The sequence below is a fragment of the Cicer arietinum genome, chromosome 6, assembly GCF_000331145.2.
Source record: "Cicer arietinum cultivar CDC Frontier isolate Library 1 chromosome 6, Cicar.CDCFrontier_v2.0, whole genome shotgun sequence".
NCBI lineage: Eukaryota > Viridiplantae > Streptophyta > Magnoliopsida > Fabales > Fabaceae > Cicer > Cicer arietinum.
The window spans coordinates 36445731-36466435 of NC_021165.2; the positions used below are offsets into that span (position 1 = coordinate 36445731).

At 27.7% G+C, this 20705-nt stretch overlaps 1 protein-coding gene across 1 annotated transcript in view; it reads left to right on the plus strand.

Annotated features, from left to right (window-relative positions):
* Positions 1-7494, plus strand: part of LOC101509435 (beta-glucosidase 12-like) — a 10414-nt gene extending 2920 nt beyond the window's left edge. The window contains exons 7-13 of the mRNA XM_004506453.4: positions 1078-1330; positions 1818-1933; positions 5670-5884; positions 5978-6009; positions 6552-6654; positions 6746-6842; positions 7137-7494. Of these exons, the coding sequence (XP_004506510.1) occupies positions 1078-1330; positions 1818-1933; positions 5670-5884; positions 5978-6009; positions 6552-6654; positions 6746-6842; positions 7137-7305 (985 nt within the window). The 3' untranslated portion in view covers positions 7306-7494. The remainder of the gene's footprint in view (positions 1-1077; positions 1331-1817; positions 1934-5669; positions 5885-5977; positions 6010-6551; positions 6655-6745; positions 6843-7136) is intronic.
* The last annotated feature ends 13211 nt before the right edge of the window (positions 7495-20705 follow it).

Below are 20705 nucleotides of genomic sequence, written 5' to 3' on the forward strand. Positions count from 1 at the left end.
TATATATATATATATATATATATATATATATATATATAATTCATTCATAAAAAACATCACAAATTTTACAAAAGTTACTATAAAATTAATGTCGAATGTGTCCTCAGTACCACATTGCCGAGGTTTTCTCACACATAGGGGATTTTGACGACGCCTTGGTACATCCGTCGATCGACATAACACCGGGGTCAGATGCACGACACGATTCTCTATAAAAGTGTTGTCAAGCATGTTGAACCCCAACTGTAGAAGAAGAACAGCAACAAGAACAAACTCGTGATGTACCAAGGCGTCGTCAAAATCCCGTAAGCGTGATAAAATCTCGGCAATGTGGTACTGGAGGCTACTTTCGACATTAATTTTATCGTAATTTTTGTAAAATTTGTAATGTTTTTTATGAATGAATTATATATATAGATTTGTTAAAAAAATTGAAAAAGTATCTAGAAAATGCGGATTATGTCAGTTAACTAGCCATACTCGAAAACATCGTTCAAATGTTATAGGGAACTCTAGCCAATGTAATTTAAAATTTGTGTTTGTGTCTTTTTATGAATTATATTTTTTATTGTTAATTTGAAAAAAAAAAAATTGAAATTTGTTTTTGGAAAAATTCCTTAAGTAGCCTTTGCAAACGCGGGCTTCCTTAAGGAAGTCGCCATTTGCAAAGACAACTTGTGGGTAACTATAAAAATGGAGTATTTTGGTATATAGTTTTGAAATGTGAATATTTTGATAATTTTTTTTTTGAAAAATAGGTTATTGAAAAAAAATACCCTCAATTTGGACATATTTAAAGGTATTATTATCAAATAGGATGTCATATGAAGTTAAATTCTCTTAAAGACCATGTTAGATCTTAAAATAGAACTTAACCTATGATCCATTGGTTTATAGGATATTTAAGAAAACCTACACCACTTTACACTTGAGTGGTGTAAGGCTTTCGTAAAAAATATTGAAGTGGGCTTTTAAACAAGTATTCAGGCCTTGTCAGACTTTCAAAAATGTCATATCAGCCTTTAAATTGAACCTTTGACAGATAATAGAAAATTGACATTTTGATTATGCAAACAGGCAAGATTTTGCAGATTATGCAGAAGTATGCTTTAGAGAATTTGGTGACAGGGTTAAGCATTGGATTACATTAAATGAGCCATTACTTTATAGCACTCAAGGTTATGGAATTGGATCATCTCCACCCATGAGGTGCTCTAAGTGGGTAGCTAACTGCAGTGCTGGTGATTCTAGTACTGAACCCTATGTGGTTTCACACCACCTGATTCTTTCTCATGCTGCAGCAGTAAAAGTCTACAGGGAGAAATTCCAGGTTGCTGCATAATTATTTTTTAGTTTAAATATCCATTTAGTCCCTTAGATCATGTAAATATACCGTTTTTTGCTTTTACTTCATATATTTTTTTATTTTATTTTTAGTCTTGACAAATATACTAAATTTTGTTTTTAGTTTCTTTTTTTTTTCTTCCTTGCCAATTTTATTTTAGTCTCATCAAACTTATATTAGAAGGACTAAAATCAATAAATATTGCAGAGATCAATTCAAGTATATACAAATATTCCACAGACCAAAATAAAACAAGGACCAAAAGCAAACAAGAGTATCTTTGCAAGGAGGAAAAACAAAAACATTTTTACAAGGATTAATAGTAATAATAAGTATATTTTCAGCTAAATACATATTTAAACCTTTTTGTTTCAAATTCAACGGCATTTAGAAATTGACTACAATTTAGGACTCAAATCATGGAATATATGATTCATATAAGATTAATTAACTGTGAATGATTCTATAACAGAATTCTCAGAAGGGTCAAATTGGGGTAACATTAAATTCTGCATGGGTTATGCCACTATCTCAATCAAAAGAGGATAGAGATGCGGCATCTCGAGCTCTTGCTTTTATGTATGACTGGTAAGTGTCTTTGCTTTCCAACTCGAAATGCTCTTGTTTATAATTATGTTAGTCTATTATTATAATATATTAAAATACCTGAACTATTAGCTATAACTCATTTTTATCTATGTCACCTACTTTATTTGTCAACTTGCAAAATATCTGAAGTGACACTTTACAAAGTACATTATTCATCTTTTACTTTTATTCTATTTTGTTTTACCAATCTGTAATGGAAATCTTTTCATTTGTTCATCCAAGTAAAATTATTTCATATGTTTTGCAATTTCAGCTCCTGACCCATCACTTCACTTAAAGTCTCTGATTATTCATCAACATTTCATATCTATAACTCATACAAAAAAGAACAAACTATCCAATATCTTCAAAGCATCACAATGCAAGTTCGACTACATACACGTATAAAGATCCATCCATTCTTTTTCATCCACCCTCTTGCATTTCTGTGACTGTTGCACAAGGGTTTGCCAAATAGTAGTATATAAGATTATCGTATCACAAAGATTAATTTAACAATTTCTAAACAAATCAAGATTTTATATTATTTAGACTAATGAAAATTATTGTTGGTTCGCGATAACGAAAACGTAACAATAGTATAAAAATTAAAAGGAGATTATATAAAAACACAACTTTGAATTAATGAAAAGTAAACCTAGTGTCATGGTTATTAATACCTCAAATCCTAGTTTTATATGAATTCTTATTTTTTTCTCAATTATCAACCCATCTTTAAAATTATTAACAAAGATTCGTCGTTTAATATTTTTTTTTCTTCCTAAATTAATTTTTGATCATACAAAAAAATATAATTAAGAGAAAATATACAACAAAACTAAGAGGTTGAATGATTAAAAGATTAATATTTCAATTATACTATAGATCTACCAATTAATTGAAGTTGGTCACTGGTCAATTGATTGATTAAAACATGCAAAGTTGTTTGTCTCAAACATGCAAATAAAAATAGAATAATTTAATTAAGATAAACAACAAAAATCTAAAATATAACTAGAATTAAACCTAAGACATAATAAAAAGTATCTTAATCACAAGATTCACCAAAGACTCTATAAGAGAGTTTAGTTACTCGTTAACATATATAAAATAATGCAAATAATAGAAGTGTTAGAGAAAATAAATGAAACCCTAAAAAATTATAAATTTTTGCTCCAAAATTTGAGACACTATACTCAACTCCAAGTTTCCAAAATGTTTTCCTTTTTTTTCTCTACAAATATGTTTCTTGTGTTTTTTATGATAGATGTGGCTCTTTTTTACGATAACAAGAATATCGAAGTTTTATGCAACAACCTTCCTCTTGTTCGGCAATATTTTCTTATCATAATTGATTGTGACTTGATATTTATGCACTAAAAACTTTATAGATGTAACTAATTTGAATTATTTTATCATTTCACGATCAATTATGCAAATACGATAGATAGATAAATAAATAAATAAGAATAAGTTGAAATAAAAAATATAAAATAAGATAAAATAGAGGGTAAATACCCTCTTAAAATCCTATAAAATTTGTTTATCAATGACACATTCTCAGTTCACATATACTTCAATAATATTGTTCCTATATTGTCAATTATTGTTTAAAGATCATATATATAACTATCATTGCATATGAGATGTTTTTTTTTTTTGTTTGTTTTCTGTATGTTATTGAATGTGTCTCTCATATCAATTTTTTTAACTTTTTATAATTATAAAAGCACCAATCATAATATTAAATATTTCAAAATGAATTGCATGTAACCATTTCACTATTACTCAAAAGTTTATGTCTTAAACATCCACAAACTCTTTTTGTCTATAAAGTTTTGTAACCCATTATTGAAGTTTCTTGATCAAGCCAAATAATTATTTGAAAATTTCATTTCACATTTTAATTATTTAGATGAAACAATAATTAAAGTAATTAAAACAACTTTCCATTCGAAATAGCTTAACTATAGAATTTGATTATACTCTATATTGAATTTTCATTGGATTTGACAATTTTGTGTAATTAACATTTTTATTATATAAAAGATATTATTATTATTTAAGGTTTTTGCCTTAATAAATTTATGTTTGCTTTGTAGTGTTCTTTCCATATATCACCTATATTTGCACCCGTGAAAAATTGTTTCAATATTTTGAATATTATTATGAACATTGTTTTTAACAAACTACCACTCATGAATGAAGATTATAATATACTGCATGACACACAATATCATTTAGTGCATGCTTAGATTGATAGTGAAATTGAATGAATTGTGATGAACATATAAATCATATAAAAGTACATAATTTGATAAAATCTAATGTTTCAAAACTGATATAAATCATATAAAATGAAGAACATGTTATAATTAAATGTACAACTTTAATAATAAATAAATATATAACTATTTAACAGATATATCATTGGAAGGAAATTTTCAATGAAAACAAAAATATTAAATTCTATTGCGCAACGCATAGATTAGCATCTAGTTTTCATAAAGTTCATGCATAGTTTTTTTTAGATTAAGACTGAAGCTTGAATTATACTCTTCTCTCCTCTTATTTAAAAGTCTAAACTTCCCCCTCCAATAGCTATAAATAATCATGTAATGCATTTTAATCGGTTTTGATCGCCAGTGCAGTAGGGAGACCACTTACTTCATGAAATTTTTTCCAATACTGCGCAAGCAGCACTTGGAAAGCATTATACATTATGTGATTTGTATAGCTATGTTCGTTTTCCTGGAGCTCCGTCTTTTATAATATGCTATAGATTATCAAGACATCTTTCCTTTGCACTGAAAGTTGGCTAGCCTAAAATCTCCACTTGAACTAGAGGTATTTATGGTGTAAAAATTGTACTGGATTGGACCATATTAATTGTTTGGTTCAGTTTTTTAAAATCACTTTCGAATCAAGTTCAATGTAGTTTTGAACCGGTTAGAAATTGGTTTATAAATATAAACCAGTTTAATATATTGAACAAGTTTTAAGTTAAAATTGGTTTCGAACAAGTTCTTATGAAAAAGAATTTTGAAATTCTTGACACAATTTCGATTTTTTTCGAAAAAAAAGTTTTTTATTTTTTTTAAGAAATATCTTTTTGAAGAGGATAGATATTAAAAAAAAATTCGAGATCACAAGTTTCGATTATCTTTTGAAAATAAATTTTGGAAAAATAATTTCAAAATTCTTGACAAATTTTTTGAGAAAATGTTTTTTGATTTTTTTCTCAAAAATTTTCTGAAAAAAGATGATTAATTTTTTTTTAAAAAAAATAACGTTTCTATTTTTATTTTTGAAACAAATAAATTTTGAAAATTTTCTAAGAAAAAAATCTTAATTGAGTTTAAAAAAGTTTTGAAATTTTTAAATTGGTTTTTGAGTTAATTTGGTTAATTTGTTTGTTATGTGGTGTAATTCACGAACCATTTAATTGATTTGATTTTTTTTATGCAATGCACTCTAATTTATTAATATAGTATAATTAATCATATATTTTGCACACCTCTAATTTAAACTACTAAAATGGGATCTAGTATTTGGGCTTAGTTCAGAGTTCTGCCTTCTAGACTTCTTCCTTATTCAGATTCTTAACATTATATATTAACATACCTCAACTTTTCAGATACTATTTTTTCTTATATTTCATTTAAGAAAGAATATTGTTTTTCAAATAATTTCCTGTACACAGTCATGTCTAACTAATCATTTTGTGTTTTTCAAGGTTCATGGAACCCTTGAACTCTGGTTCATATCCTGCTGTAATAGTGAACAAAGTAAAGGAACGTTTGCCGAGGTTTTCAAGAAGTCAATCCTTAATGGTCAAAGGATCTTTCGATTTCGTCGGTTTAAACTATTACACTTCAACTTATGCAACCAATACTCCTTGTCAGTTTGGAAAGCCAACAGTTTTTACAGACAATTGTGTTAGATTTACTAGTAAGTCATTCTATATAAACCTTTGTTTTACTTTTTATTAAAGTTTTCTCATATTTTTGTTACTCATCATCCATTTTGTTTCACTTGTATCAGATGTAAGAAATGGAGTTCTCATTGGTCCAAAGGTACTTGAATATAGAGATAAATTATTACATTTTACTTTGTCCAGTGTATTTATTGTTCAACTCATTTTTAAATAAATGTATGTAAACATAAATCACTTTTAACATAAACTCACTTTTAACTAAAATGAATTCAGTGAAAAATTAATTTTCGCCACGGTAGAATCAAACACACATTTAGATTCTTTTTGTGCATGACAATAAAAAGTTATCATCAAAACTACAAGTTAGTCAAGGACACGCACCTTCTTCCTCACAGATTTAGTTCGTCTAAAATGAGTTCTTACTTCATAGAATTATAAAGCAAAGATATCTCAATTGTTGATGAGAAAATCAATTGTTGATATTTTAACATATTTAAGATTTGTTATATGTGTATATAATATCTATCATTGATTCTTTTTTGTCAACACTTTAGACCTAGATTTTACTCTTGGAAGTGATCAACTAACTTTTAAGCAGCTAAATCATTTCTCAGTCTCACCGTACTTCCTTTCTCCGTACGACTTTTTCAAAAAGGATTTAAGAAGTGAGTAATGTTGCAGGCTGCCTCAGACTGGCTCTATGTGTATCCACCAGGAATTCAAGGACTACTACAATACACAAAGGAGAAATTTAACAATCCAATTATTTACATAACAGAAAATGGTAAGATTATTTTTCTCCTAATGCTGCATCTTTACAGCTTAACAAAAATAGATTTTTGTTTGTTTGAATCAAATTATTCAAATATTTGCAGGAGTTGATGAGGTTGATGATGGCAAAAGGTCACTTGATGACAAAATGAGGATAGACTATATTAGTCACCACTTATTGTATCTTCAACGAGCCATAATGTGAGTTTAAAATGAGCAATCTATGAAGCACGTACACTAGAACACGACACTCACACTAAACACATTGATATTAATAATGATTTGAAAAATAAAAGAAATTAAATGTAACTACATGTGTCAATGTCATGTCAGAAATTAACACGTACCACTGCCACACACCAGACATGCCTTTAATCTAAAATGTCGGTGCTTTATAGTAAACAATACATTTAGTTGTGAAGTTTGCACTTAACAACCTACGTTTCTATTTTGGCCTCAATAGTCTAAGCCTAACTGAAACTTTGAATTTGGTAGGAATGGAGTGAGGGTGAAGGGATATTTTGCATGGTCATTGTTGGACAATTTTGAATGGAATGCCGGCTACACACTCCGTTTTGGTCTCGTGTATGTGGATTACAAGAATGGACTTCGAAGATACCGTAAAAGGTCTGCTTTGTGGTTCAAATTATTTCTCCACAAATGAAATGGTCCACTCCTTACTATGAATTAGAATTGGTGGAAAAGAGATTGTAATATAGTGTTTCCTTCTTAATCCTAGTTACAACTTTAGGCTATTGTAAGTACTAAGCATGGCTAAATTGATGATTTCTGATATGTGACCAAGTGTGAGGCTTCATTATCTGTTGTTGTACTAACTTATTTGGTTTCTTTACTCGTTTGTATTTCCTATTTGGGGCAAGGTATATTGGAAGCTATAAAGGACCAACCAATAACGAAACTCAAAACCACAGTCACAATGACACATAGACACTAATAGTATTTTAAACAAATAAAAGTAATTGAATATAATTAAATAAATGTGGCGGTGTTTGATGCATATCAGATGCGGGACACACTTTTAATTTGCAGTGTCGGTGCTACATAGAATGAAAATAGAATGGAAGAGATGTATTATATTTACTAGCACCAATAAATAAATGAAAGATAATTCAAAAACAATATTGACAAGATTGGACACAATTGGTGGATTTCTTAGCTATGTTGTCCTAGGTTCTGATCCTGCCATTTGCATGGCTAATGTGTTGAAGGAAGAAAAGTTTACTTCAGTTATCTCTGTACTTATGAGGCGGATTGGTCTCGGGCTATTAGCAGGTTCTTATAGAAATATTTGGGGTATTGGACTTGAAGTATATATTATATAAGAAAGACATTCTGATGATATCTTTTGTCAAACACAAAAATAACAATCTAATCTAATCTTTTATTTTTCTTTTTTTTTTAATATTTAGGTGATTTAAGTTTTGTTAGATCTTATAAGTTTTTAATTTTTCTATATAGTCTTTTAAGATACATTATATTTGCATCATTAGACATTTGTCTTATTTTCAACAATGACTAGTGCAATTTAAAACATTTAATCATTAAAAATGCTATTAAATGTTGCCACAATATGTACTCATACTAATCATTCAAAAAACGCTCACCAAACTTTATAAATGGTATGCATTTCTTAATTTTTTTTTTCTACAACTATTTAGATACATATATAGTCTTTAAAAAATAGTTTGGATAGTTAACTTATTGTGCTGGTTAGATCAAATCTTAATAGTATTTTGAGAAAATGATCAAATTTATAGAAATACATGTGTAATTTAATATAACTTGAAGGTTAATGTTACAAACAAAATATAACTTAAATATCTGCATCAGAAAAATAAAAAAGAAAAGAGTACATTTCACAAAAGTAGTATGTATATACAACCCAAAATAATAGGAGAGAGAGAGTGATTCTCAAGGTAATGGAGCTCTATTAATCGAGAGCTCGATTGAAAAATAAGTAAAATTTAGTCAATAATAATTTTAGCTAGATCGAACTATGAATCTCGTGAATGATTTATCATTAATTAAATTTTCATTAACTACTTGAGTCTGGTCCCTTGATTTATAGAAAAATATTAAATTTAAAATAAAAATATTTTTTAACCAATTCACATTAAAAAAACAATGTAGTATTTAGTAAAATTTACAATTTATGGTGAAGACATACACCATTGATGTATTCCAATGGTGATAACAATACTTTGGTTAAATTACAATTTAGTTTTTAATTTATCTTTTTTGTTTCACTTTAGTCTAGTCATTTTTGTCAGATTTCTAACTCTACATTATAAAAAGGATTTTACACATTTGGTTCCTTATCTTATGATTTTACTTTGAACTAATAACGACTTTTTGTTCCCTTTAATCCCCTAACTTAACTTATGTAGTCTCTTCTATCAATTTAATTTTGCCTTCATGGCATTTGTTGGGCATTTTTTGTAAGTGATTAGGATTTTGCAAATCTGATATGTGGCTAACACATTATAAAATATTGACTAAACAACGTCTGCTATCCTTTAATTTAATTTCAGTTATCGTGTTAGTATTTTATTTATTTATTTTGATTTGATCCTTTATTTTAATTTTAAATGATAAGATATGTTTAAAATATCAACATTGCAATCCTATTTTTTTAATAAAAAATCAAAAAACTTCATCAAAATTTTCAAACAAAACTCATAAAATTAATTACCATATTCAATATAATGCAAATTTCATTAAATTCATAATGTAAATCTTTAAATAAAATTTGAGTATGCGTTTATTTGAAGATAGAGTTATGCGTTTATTTGGAGATAGAAATATGAGTTTATTTGAATATTTGAGTTATGCGTTTAATGAAATTTGCATTATATTGAAGATGAAGATGATAATTAATTTTATAGATTTTGTCTCAAAATTTTGATGAATTTTTGTAAAAAAAAAAAGATAACATTGTTTATATTTTAAAATATAAAAGATCAAATTGTCACTTAAAATTAAAATAAATAACCAAATCAAAAAATAAATGACTAGAAGTTTATGTAAATTTAAGTTAAAGAAACTATTTAACCTAAATTTTTTTTATAAAAAATAAAAGCAAAAAATTAACAATAAAAACAAGCTTTCAGTTTTAGAGAAAACAATATACATAATCTGATTTCTTGTGTTTATGATGGTTTGTACATATAAGAAGTTTTCGATTTCAAAACAGTTTCATGATAACAAGCAAAATAGAACAACAGACTCAAACCCTAAACTACACAAAGATACATATCTTTAACATTATCTTTCATCCTCTTAATGCCATGAAGATGCATTTGGGTTTTTTTTTTGGCTTCGAAGTATGCTACCTATGTCGACTCCTTTCTCATTCGCATATAAAGACATTTTGCAAATGATAATTCATAGAAATGCTAACTTGATGATGATTCGCAGAAGAAAGAAAGAACACAGTGACAATGATTCGCAGATGACAATAACGATTATCTGATTTAGGGTTCATACATTTTCCCCCATTCTATGTCATTTTTTCTCAACCACAAATTCTAACCTTTCTATTTAGATTTACTTGGGTTTGGTCTTTGGGTGAAGATTTACTTAGGGATTTCAATATTAATTAAATAATAATAATAATAATAATAATAATAATAATAATAATAATAATAATAATAATAATAATAATAATAATAATAATAATAATAATAATAATAATAACAATAATAATAATAATAATATTAAATTTAATCTGACTTAACATCCGTTAACCAGCGTATTACATTAGTAAGTGTCACATCATATTAAAAATGTCCCATCAATAATTTTGAATGTGTTAATTATAAATTTAGAAATTAACAAAATTAAGAGAATAAAATTGCATATTTAAAAATTTATGAGACCAAAATTTAAAAATTATTAAAATTAAGAGATAAAAAATTCAATTAAATATTTTATACGATATCTATTTTCCTATCTTTGTTGGTGTTTATGTACACTCAAAAGTATTAGAAAGAAACATATTGAATCACAATATTAGGGAAAATTCATCAATTCAAGAGAAAAAAAAAGCATATTATTTATATATGGCAAAGAACTAACTACCTGTTAGTTACATTAACTCAGTCATGCAACTAAATCTCATGTAGATATCCACCATGCGAACCTTGAGAACCGAATCACGAAAGGCCCAAGAATCACGAAATGACTATGTTCATGGAATACAACCACCCTAATTTGCATCACTAAAGCCCAATAGTTGATGATCAAACAAAGAAAATACCCTTGTCAGTTGACTGTTTGAGGTATCTCAAAATCCTTAGTGCAACCTTGTAATGTGTGTCACTGTTTGAGGTACCTCAAAACCCTTAATGCAACCTTGTAATGTGTGTCAGTTGGAGAAGCCATGGATTGGCTTAGTTGTTGAGTTGCAAAGAAATATTTGGGCGAGTTGTGGTCAAATACAACAACCAGTCAATTAAACGCCTATAAGCAACAATGTCTAGAAATGCTGACATAAAATTCCGATGCACTATGATGTTAGTGACAGAAACTAGTAATTAAATTAACTTTTTCAAGTTTGAAAGTGTGACCTCCTCTTTAAAACTACTTCACTGTTTCTTATCTCGTCAATTGATTTACTTACGCGGAGACATTCATATTTCATATAGATTTCTATTTAACAAAAGTGGAGTAAGATTATATTGCCAGCAAAATTATAAGACTACATTGCCAAGAAGACTATTTTCCAGCAAAACTATAATGAGATTTGAAATGCAATTTTCTTTATTGAATTGTGATTATATTTTTATTCTAATATATGGATGTATTTTAATGAATATTTCACATCTACCGTCATTTCATTAAGATTTTCTAAATAAATGAAATATTTATATATTTAAAAAAATATATAAAATGACAAGAAGTAAATATTTACACTATCGATACATATGACTTAAATCTACAATATAGATTTAGCCTTACAAAATTATCCTCTTTAAAACTCAACTTCCAAGTACCTTATTGGTTTTATTTTGTCACAAATAACTTGGTGTATTTAATTTCTTTCGGATCACACAATGGGTACATATAAAAACTATTCATATATATATTTTACATCAATATTTGTAAGAATATTAAATTAAAGGTAAAAAAATACACCTATAACTCTTTAAATTTAACTCAATTCACACTTAGGTCCTTTAAGTTTATTTTTTCTGATATATTTCTTTAAGTTACATTATGTTTGTATCATTAGTCTTTATCTTAATTTCGACAACAATTAGTTCAATTGAAAGCTTTAAATCATTTGAAATTCTACCAAATGTCACAACAATATGTCCCTCATACTAATCCTTTAGAAAACATTCACTACGCCAAAAATGACATTTTATAGCACGTCTTTTACAGCGCTTATTAAATACAAGCGCTGTTGTAGAATTTTTTAAAAATAACGGAGGATACAACAGCGCTTTTTTGACAAGCGCTGTAGAAAAAGTGCTGTTATAGAGTCATATAGGGTCACATAGCGCTTGCAGATAATGCTTATAACTCTTTTACAACGCTTTTTGTAAAAGCACTGTAAATTGAAGCGCTCTCCCATAGCTTTTACAACGCTTTTTGAGCGCTTTAAACACAAGCGTTGTACAATGTAGCGCTCCCACCTTATGTTACATGACTTTTAAAGCACATTTTGTGAAAGCGCTGTAAAACACATGCGCTTTCATATAATTAAATGACCTATTACAGCGCTTTTCATACAAGCGCTGTAAAAGGTTTGCGCTTTAAATAAAAATGATTCACTTTAAATAAATAAAAACAAATTTAATATGTTTTCCTAACCCTACGAACCCTCACAACCACATGAAATTAATTCAATTGATGATGATTTATATCTTAGAGATGATCATGATGAGGGAATTTGGATTAATCCATCGCTTCGTATCGTTAATGGACAAACAAATGTGAACCCCACCAGGAAAAGAAGAAGGACATCTTAATGTGTTTAATTTTTTTATATAAGCCATGTAATCTGAACTGAGTTCATGTAATTTTATTGTTTGATCTGCCAGAATTGAGCATTTTAAGATTTAGCTGGAACTGTATTTGATTTTCTGCTTATATTTAGCTTGATCTTAGTGTTTTATACTAAGTTCATGTAATTTAAGTGTTTGACCTACCAGAACTGATTTTCTGCTTATATTGAACTTGAAAAAGCTTTATTTGAGTACTGAGAATTCTTCTTGAACTTTAACTGATCATCCCAATATGATCATGTAATTTAGCATTGGTATATATATATATATATATATATTTAACTAATTATTTGGAAGAAAAAACAAATTCAAATATAGGTATTTTACTAATTATTTGTTTTATACTAAGTTAAGAGGTTTTTTAAAGCGTTTGTTGAAAAAACAATGTAATAGGCTTTTAAAAAATAAAATAAGGAGGTCTTTTACAACGCTTTTTCAAAGAGCGCTATAATAGGCTTTTAAAAAATAAGTTAATTAGGTCTTTTACAGCGCTTTTGTCAATAAGCGCTATAAAAGGCTTTAAAAAAATAAGGAGGTCTATTAAAGCGCTTGTTGAAAACGCACTGTAATAGGCTTTTAAAAAAAAATAAGGAGGTCTTTTACATCGCTCTTTCAAAGAGCGCTGTAATAGGCTTTTAAAATTTAACTTAAGGAGGTTTTTTACAGCGCTATTTCAAATAGCGCTGTAATAGGCTATTAAAAATTAACTTATATTTTTTAAAAAATAATTACATTAAAATGAATATATTTTTCACATGCTTTAAATTTTATTTATCATATATACATTAACAACGTAATTTCTATTTAATTTTTTTTTTTACAACTCTACTATAGCATTTTAAAATATGAACGTTTTATGTCTTTTGAAAATAATCTTAATGCATGCATTTTATATATATATAATATTACATATTTCATAATTAGATCAATATTATGAACTTGCTTTCTTTTAAATAAGTATTATTTAGTTTTTGAAAAAATTTACAATTTCTTAAGAAAATAACATTTTACTAACATAGTAAACCATAACAAAATAAATAACTACAATAAAAAAAGATAACATTTTAATTTGAGTAAAAATTTTACAGTACAAATATTTTACTGACACTTTTTTAACAAATTTTACTAACATTAAACTTTAAAAATAATATTATAACAAACTGTAAATATAATATATTCGACATTTTAGAATAAAATTTTAATTTTTTGAAAATATTTTATAACCATTTAACCTTTTTTTGGACTAAATTTAACTTTTTTCAATACTAATTTATATTTAAAAGACATTATACAATTACTTTATATAGAGTAGTGTTTGACTTGAAAGTTATGAACAAATAACAACTCTTCTCAATCAATACAATAACGTCACTGATTAAATAACTAACTTCAAATCAAAAGTTAACATTAAAAAGCGCTGTAATAGGCTATTAAAAATTAAGTTAAGGAGGTCTTTTACAGCCCTCTTTGAAATAGCGTTGTAATAGGCTTTTAAAAAATAAGTTAATAAGGTCTTTTACAGCGCTCTTTGCTTTTTCAAAGAGCGTTGTAATAGGCTTTTAAAAACTAAGTTAATGAGGTCTTTTACAGCACTCTTTCAATAAGCGTTGTAATAGGGTTTTATATATAACAGTAAACCGTTTCAGTTTCCTCTTCATTTCGTAAACTTCACTACGCTTCAGAGTCCTCCTCCTCTTCACTGTCCTTCTCATTGCGAACCCTACTGTCCATACGAACTATATTGCCAACCATCTCCATTGCGAACCATCTCCATCTTTGTTACTATCCCTACCAACTCTCATTCAAATACAATCCATAAACCCTAAACCGCTTCAGTTTCTTCTTCATTACGTAAACTTCATACGTTTGTTTCCTCCTCCTCTTCATTCTCCTTCTCATTGCGAACCCTACGAACAATATTGCCTTATTACTAACACTCATTACGTAAACTTCATACGCTTGTTTCATCTTCATTCTCCTTGTCATTGCAAACCATCTTTGTTTCTGCGAACCCTACTCTCCTACGACCCGTTCGTATTTCTGTGTTGTTTTTCTTTGTTCGTACTTCTGCACCGTAACCCTATTCTTCTTCTGTTTTTCAAGTATTGTATTTATTAGTTTTTTGTTTCACTAAAATGCATGTTGAACTTATACTACTACCAATGCACAAATATTTATTGACTTATATGTTTTATTTTATAGTTCCCTCGTCAAACTAACAACATCGACTGTGGGTACTATATATTGCGATTCATGAAGGAGATTTTTGATATGAATCAAACTATAATCCCAAAAACGGTACGATATTTTTATTATTTGATTTTCATATATAAACGATGTATATATTTGATTCAAACTTATTTATGTTCAATTTTTATATCGCACAGTACTTTGACAATTTCAGTCCAACATACTCTGAAAGAGATCTAATTGAAATAAAGGAAGACTGGTGTCAGTATGTGATTGAAATGAAATTTTTTTGATTTGCTGGGAAATGGCATGCTGCAAGGGATAGTTATATGAATATATGTTCTGTATAGTTCTGATAGTTATATGTATATGAATAGGGCACATTTGAAAAGTTGTGAATATGTAGTTATATGAATATGTATATGGTTCTGTATTGTTGTCAATATGTGAATATGTAAATGAATATGTTGTGAACTGATTGTGTAAATATGTAAAGTTATAAAGATAAATTATAAAGTTATATAGTTCTGTTGTTGTGTACTGATTGTGAAATGATTGTGTGAACTGATTGTCGATGAAAATGATTTTAGAAAAAAAATTAAAAGACAGCGCTGTAATAGGTGCATAATAATGCATATATTGAATGCACCTTTTACAGCGCTTTTTGAAAAAAGCGTTGTAATAGGTGCATAGTAATGCATCTATTGAATGCACCTTTTACACCGCTTTTTCCAAAATGAGCTGTAAAACGAGTATAATAAGCGCACAATATATCTACCTATTTTATAGCGTTTTTCTATTTTAAAAAGTGATGTTGTATCTTTTACAACGCTGGATGCTACAACGCTTATTTTTTTGAAAAAGTGTTGTTAATGGCTTAAAAAAAGTGCTGTAAAATAGGCTTTTTGCGTAGTGACTCATCAAATTTTATAGATGGTGTATATATTTTTATTTATTTTCTCTACAATACTTTTAATACACGTGTAGTTTTAAAAATAAGATAATAAAGGTCTATCAACATAATCAATATTTTTAACTTCCTTCACATACAAAGTAGCTTGGGCAATCATCTTATTGCAATGTTTCGATTAGATCTTAACATTTCATGTCAGTAATTTGAGAAAATTTTCAAATTTAAAGGATTGCATGCTTAATTTAATAATTCTTAAAGGTTAATGGTGCAAACAAATGTAATTTAAAGGATCAAATCAAGAAAAAATAAACTTAAAGGACCTATGCGAAAATTGAACTAAACTTAAAGGACTAAACGTGTATTTTTGTCTAAATTAAATTATTAGTCTTTTGATATTTAACGCTATATTATTTAACTAAATTAGTAAATTAACATGATTTTCACAAATATGAACAACCCATGCACACAAGGAAGGGTTTGAGGGTGTTTGAGAGGTTCAACCGTAAACGACTTCAAAATTTTAGGGACACTATATTGTTATTATAATTTATATATATATATATAGGAGTCATATCAAGTGATAATAAGTTTTTTTTTTTGTGAGAATAAAAAATTATTTATCAATCGGATCAAAACAAATAGTATGTATTAAAAGTTAAATTTGAAATATTACATATAAAAGTTAAATTTTGAATATAACATGTAAGAGTCCCCCGTGTATCAATTCTCATTGAACTCTTTCAGAATTGAACTCTTTCGCAATCACTCTTTCATGTTTTGCTACTCAACTTCATACGCATGCCTCGTGAATCTATATCTACACGTTTAAATTGAAAGCAAATGTCATTTCATAGAGTAAAAGTCATTGCCTCATCATTTTCGAGAACTTACAATGTCTTAGGATTACCTCTTTTGCATCTGAACAATCAAAAATATAAAACCCACTATTGATTCAAAAAAATTTAAATATCCAATAATGTTTCCATCTATCCCACCCAGCATCTAAACCTAGAACCCCTTATGTTATCTGAATGGTTTCAAACAATGAATATACCATAAACAATATCTATTACTTTTTTTTTTCCGTATGGTAGATATAAATTGGTTCATAGAAACTGAGTTCCTCTCTTCATGATTTACTATGCGAAAAACTGCATTTTACAGCGCTTTTTTTAATCCATTTACAGCGCTTTTTCAAAAAAAACAAGCGCTGTAGAATCGAGCGCTGTAAATGATACAACAGCGCTTTTAAAAAAGCGCTATAAAACATGTAAATATAACGCGCGCTTGTTATGCACATTTTACAGCGCTTCTTCAAAAAAGCGCTGTAACATGCACCCCATTATATGAGTTATGGGTCTGCTTTTAGAGCGTTTTTTAACACAAGCGCTGTAAAATGCCCACCCATAATTTTCATATTATGGGTCTGCATGTTACAGCGCTTTCTCTAAAAAGCGCTGTAAAATGCCCACCCATAATTTTCATATATGGGTCTGCATTTCACTTGTTAACACAAGGCAACGACAAATCTCTTTTCTTTTAAAAAATAAATAAACACAAGCCTTTGTCGTGAGCGCATCATTCAGATTACCAAATATTTTTTCTTGTTGAATTAGCAATTTATTTTCAATTAAATTGTGACACTGGCATGGTGGATGGAGGTGAATAGGAAAAGATGAAAAGAGGATTGGAAAATGAGAATTTACACACTAGAGAGAGACATATAATATCAAAATATGACTTTTAATTTGAACCATTTGTTTTGATCTAACAGTTGATATATATCCCCCTTATTCTCAATAAAAACTTATTCTTATATATATATATATATATATATATATATATATTAAAAAATTAGACTTAACATACTTATTTTTTAGGTTCGTGTGTCTAATGGAAAATTATATTTATTAAGACCAACTCTTAAATTAAGTTTTGATGAAAATAAACAAATATTATTTAAGAATGTTAATTATGATTTTAAATATTATGTTAATTTAACTTGTGTTTTTGAGTGGATTAATTCAAAAATATGACTCAAGCAAAGCAAAGAAATCAACAATAAAAGATAAAAACTGAACAGATAAGAAAGGAGAACATTTTAGACAAAATATATAAAAACGGAGAATGTTCTCCAAGGCTGATCATGACAGCCCCAAAATCAATCAATCTCCACTAGTTCAAATAAAGTTTAGCCTCTAGATTTTACATCTATATTATCATAATTTGGCAAGGAACAAACTGAGATGATCAGAATCAAAGAAATGAACCGAATCACAAAGAGAAAAGATCACGAATTAGCAAGACCAAACATATCTGAACCTTCTCCAGCTTAAATTGTCAAAAATGATAAACGATCTTGAAATGTACAAGACATTTAGATTAATCAAGAAGACATCCAGAATGATCAAGACTGAACCTCCAGATTGATTATCAATCTCCAGCAAGTTCAAAGACTAGGACTCCATGTTGATATGAGTTAGGTGCTGTAAAACTAAGAAGGTTCTTTGTTTTGAACACTTAGTGGAAAATCTCACAGTTGTGAGGACTGGATGTAGCTCGAGTTGGGTGAACCAGAATATATCCGTGTGTGGTATTCTTTCTTTTATCTCCTTATTTATTACGTCTGATTAATCATTTAAGTTAAAAACATAAACTAAATTTCTAATTTTAAGCTAACCAATAATGTTATCTGTTTTCTAGAAGAAAAAAAAATCGAGAACGTTCTCCGTTTTCTATTTTCTTAACCAAGATCATTCTTGAGTTAAAATCTTAAGTTTTTTTTTGGAAATTTTAAATAGGAACATTTACAATTCAACCCCCCCTTCCTTGTAAATCGACATTGTTACTTCAATATTATGATATTAAAATAATTTTAAATAAAAAATTGTATCATCATTTAATAGTATTATCTTGTGTTCCAACTTAAATTGGTTCGAAAACTTTTAGACACCCTACAGAAAAACAAAGGCATCAACTCACCATCATCCACAGATTAATAGGTGGATGGATAATTTTGCTAGTGCTTGATGTTACTACTAGATGTTTGAATTGATAGATACATATTTAGGGTCTGTTTACTTTGTGAAAACATTTTCTATTTTCTATTTTCATTTCGTAAAATTTGTATTAATTTTACTTGTTAGAAAGAAGGTAATAAACTTTTGAAGTGAAAAAATGTCTATATTTTTAGAAATAATGAAAATGTCAAAAAACTATTTTGATAATTTTTCGAAAATGTATCTTCATTAATTAATTAATTTCATCTTATTCTCGTAACAATAGTTTACTTCAAAAGTATTTGATCAAAAAAAAATGGGCACACGTTTTAAGAAATGAAAATAGGAAATGTTTTCACAAAGTAAACAACCACTAAGTTTCCTATAGTTCTATTGTGGTTTTGGACTTCTTTTAATATATTGTGGTTTTAGATTGTTCGAAATTTTCAAGTGATCTTTAATTTTTCTTCAACATTTTACTTCACTCAAGGGTGCATTAAAATAATTAATGTCTAGCTTTTTTCTCCATATTTTATGTTGAAGGTTGTCTCTATTTGATAAATGATAAATATATATGACTTGAAAAAAGTAATATGGTCATAAATTCATAATTCGCACAAGGCACTCAAAATATCAGGGACGACTTTGTCTGCGCAAACCAAGTGACTGAACTCTAGTGATTAATGAGTTTTAGTTAAAGGCAAATCATTTAAGAGAACTCGAGTTTGAATCTTAACTGCAACAATGTTAGGTCGGACTTTACTTAACTTTCAATCGAACTTTGAATCACTAGGGCTCATTCTTCTAAGAACCGGAGACCTTAAACCAAAAAATATGTTACATGTGCATCGCATGGGTTCAACCACATGCTAAAACATAAAATTTAGAAAATTTATATTGAAAAGAGAAAAATTTGCATCTTTAAAATTTGAATAATCCATCTGTCCTATAACTAGTGATCCATTTGCAAAAAAAACAAAAAGAGTCCCAACATGAATAAGTCTTTCAATTTTTAATATAACATTAATTACTATTTCTCAATTGTATCATTTAGTTAATATTATACATAACTTTGAATTCCTCATATTTAACTATATATTATTGATAATGATAAATACATCAATAATTGATAAGAATAATTTTATAAAAACATTATTTTATCTCTTTCACTCATATAATTTTTTTAATTTTCGTGAAATACTTAAATAAATAACTTGTTGTGAGGTGAAGGGAGTACACAATTGTCGTACCCAAACTTTATCTAAACTAATATAAAATTTCAAAAAAGAGTTATAATATCTATGATTTTACAAAAGTTGCCATCATTTTAATTATTATTAGCTTTTTATTTATCAAATTTATCATTATAATTCTTAAAAATGTCTAAAACTATCAAATAGGATATTCATTAAATTCTGGCCCATTACTGTTTTTTCACACAATGCTTGGTTCTGGCGCATTACTAACGGATACATTTGGGTCCAATTTAAAATCATAAAATAAAGATAGTATTTTTAAAAATAAGAATTGAAATTTAAAATTTTATAAAAAATAAAATACTTTATCAATATAAATTTTTTTACATTTTTAATAAATTATAATTATTTATAAACATAAAATTCACTTTAAATTTAATTATAATAAAAATAACTTTTTTAATAATTTAATGATTATAATGAACTAAAAATATACAAACTTTTTTCAATAACTCTATATAAGAATTAAAAAAGAAAATAGAAATGAAAAAGTAAAATAATCGGATAGCAATATTTCCTTATGCGGTATGAAACACAACCAACTTATTTCCCTCTCCATCTCCTCCTTTTTCCATTTCCTTGCAAGGAAACATGTGCTTCTCTGCTACAATCCCCACCCACCACAAGACTTACAATTTTGTCCTCTTCCTAATTTAACCAAATTTTTTAGTATA